This window comes from Leuciscus leuciscus, assembly GCF_965113295.1.
Source record: "Leuciscus leuciscus genome assembly, chromosome: 5".
Classification (NCBI taxonomy): domain Eukaryota; kingdom Metazoa; phylum Chordata; class Actinopteri; order Cypriniformes; family Leuciscidae; genus Leuciscus; species Leuciscus leuciscus.
In genome coordinates this window covers 18,329,431-18,341,855 of record NC_138729.1, presented here as the reverse complement: position 1 = coordinate 18,341,855, position 12,425 = coordinate 18,329,431, and the positions used below count along the sequence as shown (strand labels likewise).

At 36.7% G+C, this 12,425-nt stretch overlaps 1 protein-coding gene across 1 annotated transcript; it reads right to left on the bottom strand.

The window, feature by feature from the left end:
* Positions 1-909: 909 nt before the first annotated feature.
* LOC309498182 (uncharacterized protein) lies at positions 910-12,218 on the bottom strand. The gene is made up of 8 exons (XM_082168734.1): positions 12,061-12,218; positions 11,572-11,687; positions 10,883-11,066; positions 7,380-7,523; positions 7,012-7,145; positions 3,641-3,852; positions 3,321-3,427; positions 910-2,121 (listed from the first exon to the last, which is right to left on the bottom strand). The coding sequence occupies exons 1-8, from the start codon at positions 12,078-12,080 to the stop codon at positions 2,043-2,045; spliced, it is 996 nt and encodes a 331-aa protein (XP_082024860.1). The 5' UTR covers positions 12,081-12,218; the 3' UTR covers positions 910-2,042.
* Between the last annotated feature and the right edge of the window lie 207 nt (positions 12,219-12,425).

Genomic DNA, 12,425 nt, shown 5'->3' with positions numbered 1-12,425 from the left:
AACTCGAAAAAATACTGTCCAAACTATCCAACTCATCCAACATCAACTCCTACTCATCTGCGATGATCGCACGCAGCCGCTGGAAAATCATGAAAATGTCCCCGCCTCCTCAACTTTGCAACGTGAGATCTCATGCTCTGAATGGGCTAGAAGCTTGATTGACATGTCTATAGAAAGCTGAGAGTCTTAGCTTTTCTGACGTATGACGCAATACGTGATGACGTCATCAGAAATCGATGCTAACAAAGACAATCAAAACTATGGATAATAAGAGTATATGTCTGCATCGCATGTTTTGATCTGGACATCGGTGACATATTACAGTGTCGTTTGGCCATGCATGCTCATAGACATGTGAAAATAGTCTCATTTTGAAGAAAACAACCTAATGAACGAGCTGATATTGCGTTTAAGGCTAGTAGCTCCACACGATTTTAGTGATCCGAACAGGAATGTGACTCATGTGTTTGCTCGTTCAAAGGAATCAAAATAATCGTCGCGATTCTTTTGTGAATAATGTTACTGTAATGTATTGGATCGGTGAAATAAACTCCACAGTGATATTCTTAAGAGTGAGAGCTTTCATTTGATATATGACTTGTCTATTTTTGGCGAGATTGTGTGATATAAATATGAAATGTAATATTATTTATATGATTTTCTCAAGGGGGGGGTCTATGCGGGGGGGTCGAATTCAGACCTTATTATCTTCTTATATGTAACATACATGCAAAAGTGATGGGGTGTTCAGGAAAGCTGAGGTTCTAAGCTTTCAAACAATACCATATATGTGTAGTTTTGTGCTGCACAACCTATAGATTTTTTAAAATGATTATGATGATGCAATATTGGACCCACCGGTGGGTCCAAGGCCTTTCCAAGGCGTGGCCAGAGCTGAAGAGGTTAAAGAGGTGCAAAGTTCATTGAAATTTTATCTTTGTATTGATGTTGCTTTTTAAATATTTGTGAACAATGTTTATAACCAAAATTGATTTGAAGAATATTGAGTGGTGTAACCATCAAAAAAAAAATAAAAATCTTGCTTGGACCTTGAATGTACATTGACTAGTACACACTTGAATAAACATTAGTTAAAAATGTTAATTTTTTTTCCTTGACACACAGTCATAAGGGTTTAAATGGGTTATATTGTCAGAATGTGTCACGACAACAAAATGTCTCGAATATATTATACACTCAACACTGACTTTGATTTGGTGGATAACCAAGCTGATTCATCGCTTTCATTATTATAAGAATTAATATGGAAAGATTATGCCAAACGTGCATAGGATTTCTAGAATTCTATTTGAGAATTCTCTTGAAGTCTTTGAGACAGTTGTGCAATATAGACATTTATGACATCCCAAAAATATCAAAATTACTTTTAATTCAAAAATAGTTACAGAAAATGTGTTCTCACAAAATTTGTATGAACAATGTGTATTTTCCATATACTTTCTTGAGTCAGAGAACATTTTTAACAGAACAGCTTTAATTTTTTTACACAATCTTATGCTTAAGCTTTGTGCTTTGTCAAAAGTTGTGTCTAGTTCTTACATGAGGGAGATGTTGAACCTAGATAAGGTTGTTGTACTATTGTGGTATTGGGATGGAAACCCAAAGGCCTGAGGTTTATACCCTGCCCTGGAAGAGGTGAAATGGAAAAGTACTAAGATCTCCTTTTATTAAAGTGCCATTGACCAATGCTTGTAACTCCAGATTGCTCCAGAGGGACTGTCCATTAGTAAGTGTCCATAACAAGGCACTTAAATAAGTGTGTACTGATTTTTCATTCCAAACTTTATGTCTGTAAATAAAACCTTCCCAGAGAGACCCATCTAATGTAATGGATGGTTTCTCTCATGTTTGAAATTAAATTATTTTTCTGCTTACTCATTTCATTACTCACCTCTATAACCTGACATATTAGCTCCACTAACCATAAAACTCAATGATAACACATTTTACTGCTGTCACAGATCTATCAAATAGACTTTTACTCAGAGAGCAAACTAGAGCTTAGCAAATGAAGCACAAATTTAGAGCAAGTCCTTGTTGTGTCTTTTTAGCAAGACAACCCCAGCCCCTGTGTGCTTAGTCTTCATACATCCAAAGTGTCTGTCAAGAGAAGAAATAGAAAACGCATTACCAAAACAAAGAGATATAGTCCTTTATGTGTTGAATAAAAGACTTGATGGATGTGTAAGAATACAAAGTTCTGTCATGAAACTACATGGCGCAGGCTGATAGGTGCTTAAAGGGATAGTTCACCCAAAAATGAAATTTCTGTCATTAATTACTCACTCTCATGTCGTTCCAACCCCATAATACCTTTGTTCATCTCCAGAACACAAATTTAGATATTTTTTATGAAATCCGAGAGCTTTCTGATCCCTCCATAGACTGCAACGTCATGCAACTTTTAAGGCTCGGAAAGGTAGTAGAGACATCATTAAAATAGTCCATGTGACTACAGTGGTTCAAATGTAATGTAATGAAGTGACAAAAAAACGTTTGTGTTTTTTGTGTTCTGGCGTAGATCGCTGCTCAATCTTCAAATACTTGGCCAGCATTTGCTGTAGAAGTTGCACAAGGTTAAAAACCAAGCATTATGTATTACAATTTTGCATTTGATGCAGGAAAAAATTACAAAGCACAAAAGCAGCAGCGATTCTGTTATCATGTTTATACAGCATTTCAGCTGTACGCAGTGTCAGAGTCATGCTCCGTTTTTCCGTATATCTATTGGTCCAAACAACTTCCACATATACAAATAGAAGAATAGAGTGTTTTGACAACTCAGGTGGTTGTTGGAGGTTTCTTTTCTCATCTCCATCAGCCTGCAAAATGATATCATTTGTTAAAGCCACACATAGTGTGCATTCTAATTAGATGTGTTTGAGCCATATTTGCTCAGGCAGACATAATATAGTTCACCAGCATTAAGCCATTCAGCAAAGCAGGCCCAGGCACAAATAGCATAGCCCACTAGCATTAAACCATTCGGCAAAGCAGGTTCAGGTACAAATACTGTACCATAGTCCATTAGCGTTAAGCCATTCGGCAAAGCAGGTTCAGGCACAAATAGCATATGCCACTAGCATTAAGCCATTCGGAAAAAGCAGGCCCAGGCACAAATAGCATAACCCAGTAGCGTTAAGCCATTCGGCAAAGCAGGTTCAGGCACAAATAGCATAGCCCACTAGTGTTAAGCCATGCGCACCATACCAGATCTATTCCGCCAAGACCAAACATATCAACATTGTCATGTACCATGCTAAACACTCAAGTTGTCATAACATAAATATAGTTCACACCTCCAAGTGTTTGAGTCAGGGTTATAAGCCTCAACTGATGTAAGAGTAGATATCCCATCTGAGCCTCCGACTGCCAGCAGCGTCCCATCAAACACTGCCAGTGAAACCTCCACAACGCCAACATGACAAGAGATGGAATGAAACATTTAAAACTATATACTCATTTTACTTTGTCAGCCATGAGGCAAGAATATATTGTGAATAGAGTGTCAGTTTTGCTGTGGTGTACTTCAGTCAAAAAAATGTCAATAGGTGTGTACTAAAAAGTCAATAGGCACTGAAGAAAAGAAAACAGGCTGCTGTGAGGAAAATAGTCTTACTTTAAAACGCTTATGTCTCATGTGTTTGACCGGGGTCCACTTGAGGTTGTCAGGGTCAAACTTCTCTGCCGTGCTGAGCTCCAAATGTAGTTCATCTCTGCCGCCTGCCACGTAGATCCGCCGCAAGTATACCGTACAACCAGGCTGCTCTCTGGCAGACCGCATAGGAGGACACGGACGCCATGTTCCTTCCAACGGGTTAAAGCGCTCAACTGGTGAGGAAAATACAGACTGGTCTGTTATGAGTATACTTGATATCTGAAGGTATGCTAAATACTTTATTATTAAAGGGATAGTTCAGTCAAAAAAAACAAAAACAAGATTCTGTCACCATCAAATTAACGTAATTTTGGCCTGATTTTGTTCGAAATGACGTCATACCAGTTCGTTCTTCAATTTCGTTTAGAGTTTTAGGATTTCGAAACAGCTTGACAAAGTGAACTTTCTGCAAAAGTTTGCTCTGGCTGGTAAACACCTTCGTACTACCATTGGTCTGTGGCGATTACATAATAGGTGTGGCTCTGAGGCTCTGCATTTTTTGAGGAAGAAATCTTCTTTGCTTAATTTCTTCTGTTCAGTCCGTCCGTCAAGGTCAGACATCTGTGAGTAAAGACATGCACACACTGGAGAGCAGCTTTATAGCAGATGTTTGCTAATAGTATAAAGCTGCTCAGGTATTTTGAATTTCTTTTTTGACCTAAGCGAAGAATGAAAAAGAACTTCGCCGTGAGTATATCTTGGCCTTTACTCTCCCTTATGTCATTCCTATTTCTTTTGTAGAAATAACAGAAGGTATTTAGCAGAATGTCAAAGCTGGTTGTTTCCATATATTGGTTTCTCCACACTGACTTTGATTTGGGGGATAACCAAACTGATTACATTTTTTGTATGAACTACCTCATGTATTTTAATAAGTTTCAGATAAATTAAGAGGGTGATGACTTTGACTCATGTTGTTTCCTAACCTGTATGACACTTAGCAGATTGTCCAACTGCTTGTTTAAATGAAGATATGGTGATTATTATTTTATTGTATAAAAGAGCAGCTATAACATTTTAGGGTGAATTATTCATTTAAGTGATGTTTTGATGGCCACATTAGTCTTTATACTGCCATGTATGAATAAGTGAAGTGTTGCACAAATGGAAAATATTTTGGTTATTGTATGCCTTTGTAGCAATATCATAAGCAAAACAAGTAGAAAATATTACTATTTAAAATTAAAATAATACTACTTGGCTGGTCAACATGGCGACCCACATTATGTTTTCTAGGCCACCGATGTGATCATATTGTGCACTACAACATATTTGACAAATGTGACCCTGGACCACAAAACCGGTCACATGGGTCAATTTTTTTTAAATTGAGATGTATCATCTGAAAACTGAATAAATAAGCTTTCCATTGATGTATGGTTTGTTAGGATTGGGCAATATTTGGACGAGATACAACTATTTGATCATCTGGAATCTGAGGGTGCAAAAAAATCTAAACATTGAGAAAATCGCCTTTAAAGTTGTCCATTTATGTTCGCGATTGTGCTGCATTCACTCACAAAAATAAATGTTTTATATATTTACGGTAGGAAATTTACAAAATATCTTCATGGAACATGATCTTTACTTAATATCTAAATTATTTTTGGCATAAAAGAAAAATCGATAATTTTGACCCATACAATGTATTGTTGGTTATTGCCACAAATACTGTATACCCGTGCGACTTGTGACTGGTTTTGTGATCCAGGGTCACAAATGTACTATTCATTACTTTAGGAGTAGATTTGTATTATTATTTTTAAAAGTTGTAAAAGTTTTAAAAAGCACACTTTTAAAGATGTTCCAGCAAATGTTCCAGTAATAATTAATATTTAATGCAGTGTATAATGCAGCACATAATGTTTACCCTCTGTATATTTATCTAAATTAAATATTTATTTCTGTTCTGTACAAGATTTACTTTTATTTTATTTATATGCACTTGTCTGTTTTTTCCCCACTGAACAGCTTGTAATTGTTCCCAGTGCACTGACAAGTAAATCCAGGGAAAGGTTGTGGGAGTTTTCTTGACCCTCACTTCTCACAGACAGAAATAGTCATTAATACATTCAAGTATGTCACTTCTATTTTCCCTTGTTCTGGATATATATTTATTGCTATGACCAGTTTTTTGAGTTTGTGTGAATGTCTGCGAGGCGAGCTGGCATAATTTATAAAAATAATTATATAATTTGTTACATTTATATAGCGTTTTTCTGGGTACTCAATGGGAGGCATTAGAGGCATTTTGGTGAAAAACATCAACAAATGCTGGCCTGTTATTATTAAGTGCAGAGTGACAACATGTAGTTTTTTTTCATTTAGCATGTAGACATTTCCCAAATCCATTCTTGCCAATTCCTGTCCTCCGACTAAATAGCATGCTTTTTAAAACAATCGGGAAAAGGCTCTCATTTTGATATCTGCCTGATATCACATCATTCTCTATAGGGCACAGCTGATTGGTTCCTGCTGTATCAGTAGCCAATGAGCTCGCTGCTCAATCTTCAAAATATTTGGTTAGACTGAAGACTGATTAGATGATAGAAGTGCATGTATTGAACGTCAGGACACAATCGTTGTTTTAAAAATTAGACCATATGGATAGTAAACCAACATAGGCTCATTGTAAAAACATGGCTCTACCTACATTTATACAAAAACATACCTACAATTCACTTCAGTTTCCAGCCTAAATAGTATTAACACACCAATAACGTATATTTCTTCAGATTATCAATTGATAAAGAATTGTTATTGAACAATTATTTGCACAATACTGTGTTATGACCTCAAAAACACTTTTACTATAGTCCATGATTTGTAAACTAATACTTTTTGACCTTTGCATCACATAACCAGCTCCACACGTATGGCATTTCTCACATAGTAATCTTGCTCGATAGCTCCTGGTACAACATTGTGCTTGCTATGCAGAACGCTTGCATACGAGTACAGTGAAACTTGAGTCATGGTAAAAGAGCTCTATGACAAGAAGCATAGAAGCGTAGAAGCAAACTAATATGGCATAGTTGCTTAGAAAATGCATTTCATCTCTAACACACTTGAACTTGAGTGTTGATGAACACTTTCATCAATGCTAACACTATTGGTTAGGTTTAGTGTAGGTGGTACATTATTTTCAAACACGATATAACTTTATTGAGCCACTTACTGGATATTTAAATTCCAAACTGCTGTGATACATACAACAACCAACGTAATTAAAAGTTGCCAGGTTCACGTTCATTTTACTTGCAGAAATTACTCTACAAGCACATTTTTCCAATGAGCCTGGGTTGTAGTAAACATTCATTCTCACTTCTGACCTGAATTCAATGGAATGTCTCCATCAGTTCCTCCCATGACATATAAGAACCCATCCAGTACTGCCGCAGACGCCCCAGAGCGATGCTGGAGCATTGGAGACATTTTGGTCCAAGCGTCCAGCACAGGATCATACCTCAATAAAATAATTAGATTTGTCCAAAAAGATAATAAAGAGGAAACCAATGTCATATATTCCATATGATCATATGAGACAAAATATATTAATAGTGCTTTTTTGAACACTAACTGTGCAGTTATAAAATGTATTTTTGTCTACACAATGTCCCATTTTGGTATGTTTTATAACAATTATTTAGAACTGTTGTCTGATGCCATGTCTTCATGTGGCATCTGTAAAGTAGCCTACCTCTCTACGATGTTGGTACAGACTGTTCCATCAAATCCCCCCAGGGCATACATGAGCCCATCCATCTCCACCACACACACACCACTGCGGGGGCTGCTGAGGGATGCCACCTCTCTGCTCCACAGATTCGTGTTTGGATCATACCTGGTGAAGAATTAAAATGCCACGAGGAGGTTTAACCATTCTGTTTCAACATATTTCTGGTGTTGCTGAGTGTGAAATGAGTCAGACTAGAGAGAAGAAAGAAAGGGACTGTTTTGCATTGCAACGGCATCAAGTCTTAGCTAGAGGTCAATTAGCAAAAGCTTATAAGTAAAAAAAAAAAGGGATAGTTCACACAAAATTTTAAATTATTTAATTAATTACTCACCCTCATGTCGTTTCAAACCTGTAATACATATTTCGTTCATTTTTGTAACACAAATTAAGATCTTTTTGATGAAATCTGAGAGATTTCTTTCCCTCCATTGACAACTCACACAACTGACACTTTGACGCTTCAAAGAGTTCATACAATTGTAAAACTAATCCATATAAATTGAATGGTTTAGTTCAACATATTCTGAAGAGACTCAATAACTTTATATGATGAATAGATTTAATTTAGGCTTTTATTCACATATAAATATTCATCAAATCACACATCAGTTGTGCTAAACATAAGCTCAAGCATGTTCACTTGACGTGCGAGAACCAATGAGGTTCATTCTTGTGTTACGCTAGCCTGGGAAAACCCAGACAAACTTCCGGCAAATTTAGATTTGCTCAGTAAGTAGTCTGGCAAAGAGCCCATTCAAGCCGATTTCTAATCCGTCCAAATTGAGGCACCAATCAGAAACGTTGAGATGGGCTTTACACGATGACGATTGCTCTGATTGGTTTTAGGTCTATCCAATTGCGCCCAGAGGCATTTGAGCGACGTCCGTTGGTGAAGCGCACCAACTTTTAAATGCATTATTATATTCAAATTGCAAACACATGAGGACAGTCTCCATGAAAGACCCACTGGCAGATGAACGTGCTACTACATTTCTCTCTGAAACGGTAGGAAATTAAATTAGATTTAATAGAGGATTTTAACTGTGACAAAATGATTGACAGGACAGTTTAAGTGACAGGATGCACGCGACAGATCTGTCCGATAAAGATGACGAGTATGTCCCAAAGCTTGCCTACTTTTTTGCTACACATTCAAAAGTAAATACCTTCTCTTCATAAAAAGAGTACATACTTTTATGGGGTAGTGTAACTTAGGCGAATTGGGACGCAGCATATGGCTTTACACGATGACGATCACTCTGATTGGTGTTAGGTCTATCCAATTGCGCCCAGAGGCATTTGAGCGAGTTATTAATCAAGCTTTGCCAGACCATAACTCAGTTACTACTGAGAATGGTTTGGTTTTAACCAGGCTAGTGTTACGCAGCATGTTTGAGCTTCCGCGAGAACCAATGAGGTTTGTTCTCACGCGTCAAGCAGGTTCGGTTGAGCTTCTGTTTATGTTCGCTGATCAATGTTTATATGTGAATAAAAGCCTAAATTAAATCTGTTCATAAAGCGATCGAGTCTCTACAGAAAATTTGGACTAAACCGCTCAATTTATATGGATTAGTTTTACGATTTCTTTATGAACTTTTGAAGCGTCAAAGTGGTGGTTGCAAAGCTGTCAATGGAAAGGACAGAAATCTCTCAGATTTCATTAAAAAAAAATCTTAATTTGTGTTCCAAAGATGAAAGAAAGTCTTTCGGGTTTGGAACGACATGAGTGTGAGTAATTATTGACATTTTATTCAATTATTGATTTTTGGGTAAACTATCCCTTTAATACAGGCTGAGTGATATAATTGAATTGATTATTCATAATACAAATGGCGTGCAGAATCTGTATCTGACAAATGAATATGTCCTAAGAGTTGTTGTGCTGTGAGAAAGAGGAAGATGAACTTTATAAAGGAAGTGCAGGATGTCATTAACACGTGATTTGATCACTCATTAATCAAGCCATATGCACGATGGAAATGAAAATTCATCTGTCTCATGTGTCTGTGTGGCTGCTGGGGAAATCAGCATTTTAATAATGTTTGTGTGTGTGTTTTTTTTAATGGAGACTACAGGAGGTATGTGTGTGTTTGTTGGTGGCATTGCTCAGCTTTTGGCTTCAGGTTGCTAATTGAAGCCCATCTCCATGTCAGGACAATCCCACCGCTCCTTATCCAGTTCCTACTCTAATACACACACACACACATATACATTATATTAGGATATCTCATGCAATGGTTTTCATACAGATGTGTTGATTTTTTGCTAACTCCAAACCTTGAAGAGATAATCCACCCCATAATAAAAATTCTATCATACTCAACCTCATGTTGTTTTCATAAGTAAATGGAAGATGTAAATTAAAGCTTACATTAAATTAGTTTATCAAATAAAGTCACAGTGTCTCTACAAAAGACTGGGATCAAACCATTCCATTGATTTGGATTACTTTTAGGAAGTCTTCTCTTTTTTTTTTTAAACCAATACATTTTTGCTTGCGTGAACTTTAAATGGATGGAAAAAAACAATGAGAGAATAAATAAAATGTCTTAATTTGTGTTCCGAAGTGTTGTGCGGGTTTGCAATGACAGGAGAATGAGTAAACAGAAATTTTCATTTTTGGGTGAATTATTCCTTAAAAGTAACAAGCCTTACAGAAACCGGGTGATATCCCAATTTGAAGCAAACTTATTTTGTCTGATTTATAAAGTTTTCAAATAGCGATGGCCACTACAAATGTCTTCACAAATCTATTTGTGATATTTCATTATTTGTGAGTAAAAAAGAAAGAAAATTTGCTTACAAAAGTATAGCCAATCTTGTTCACATACACACACACACACACACACACACACACACACACACACACACACACACACACACACACACACACACACACACACACACACACACACACACACACACACACACACACACACACACACACACACACAAAGGAAATCAGAAAGCCCTTAGCAATGCTTCATTGTTTCCTTAATGGAAAGTGAATGGAATATATCACTGACAACATATGAGTAAAACAAAACTTATCATGTCATTATCATTATGGAAACAATAATCTCTGAAGGTTGATTCGAGTTCAAACTAAATTACACTGAAGTAGGTTATTAGATTTATAATGAGACGGACCAAAAATAGGTCATGATATATTAAAGAGTCAAAATACCTAACCTTCACACCTTGTGTTGCAGTACATAATGACCAGCACACCTTTGCCCATCTTTAAAATGATGTACTATGGAGATATTTAGGAAATGAAGAGATCTTCTCATGTGCACTGACCTCCTTTATTTTTATCTCAATGATAATTATTATTTTGCACTTCACAGTGTGGTTATGGTGGGCCCAGATCAAAGGAAAGGCTACCAAAATCAGAATAACTAGGATTTTTAGGCAGAAGCTTTTTAAGTGCATTTAAAGAATGCCTTTTATCACGTTCTTACTTCTCCACACTGCTCACACTGGTGATGTCATCACGTCCACCTAGAGTAAAGATCATTCCACCCAATGAGCAGACAGCTACATCTCCACAACGCTTCAGCATTGGCGCCATTGTTCTCCATTCATTATAGAGAGGATAAAATCGTTCCACAGCGCATGACGTAGCTGTTGGGGTCCAACCACCAACTGTAAAAATTCAAACAAGAGAAAGAGACTGTCAGAAAATACATGTGCTACACAGCTTTATGTCATTGCTTTTACCCCTCATAGCTCAGTGTTTGTGAATGACAGCAAACATCATCATGAACTTGACAAATGGACGTATTATGGGCCAGTATGGTTCCAACACACTGAAACAAGATGGTCACAAATTGGCTTATTTGATTAGTGCCTTAGAAATAGTACCGAATACTCATATTTCTTGTATTTTACATCAAAACATTTGATTACATGTTCAAAATCCTGTTTATACAGGGTTTGATTGAGTCACAGATTGCCAATGTGCTCTGACTTTTGAATTTCATAGCTGACTGATAATTAGAGCTTGAGTGTGTGCCAGGGGCTGTTTGGCACAATGTAAAATAAATGAGAAAATGTTGTTTTCTGTCCCTAGTTCCTCATCAGCAGTGTAATTTCACAGATTTATTATTTAATTATTTAAATTTGCGAAAGATAATGTAGTGACCCTTACCAATGAACATTGTGTCCATGAGCTGCTTTTCAGGAGAGATTTTGGATGAATTGACACAGGTAATGTGTGGGCTGAAAGGACGACCCGGTGTCTTCATGAGGTCACTGATTGTCCGTCTGACAGGGAAAAAACACCCATGTTACATTTTGATCTTTAGAGTTGTCAAGTAACTTAACATATAAAAATAAACTTTTATAACATTTGCTTGTGGGAAAGATTCCAATATGAGTTTGTCATTCAAACATAGCCTACTACAACCATATCATTTTTTTAATAACCAACTATATAATGGTCACATGGTCATAAGTTTACTTTCAATCATTGTCAGATTAATCTTTTTTCTTTATTAGGAACAATTCATCAAAATTATATAATAATATTCACTGCTTTCCAAAGAAGCAGTATTAGACACAGAGACAACCGCATGAGAATCATCCTAATCATCCCTTTACATAACCAATCACAGCTTTCATAAAGAGAAGTAATTACCCTTGTTCATCAATCCTCATGTCCTCTGTTTCTGTTCACTGACTCAGTGAGGCAGAAGATGTGGTTAGTCTGTTGTTTAGTGAGGCAGTGTGTAGATATGTAGATGTACACGGATGTCTTGATTAGATGGTGTCCTTTTATTGCCCCCACAGATGACATTTTGCCCTTTCGACGAGCTGGAGAAATCCCTGAGATGCATATCGTATTTGCAGCGTGGTTTAACAGTCTGTAATCATAAAAACTCAAGTCATCTGATATGTCTTATGAAATAGAATGTGTTCCAGAAAGTGTGTGGAAGTGTTTTGGGTCCGTAAAGCATCACAATAAAGGAAAAAACTCAATAATGAATAATAAGGAATATGTCA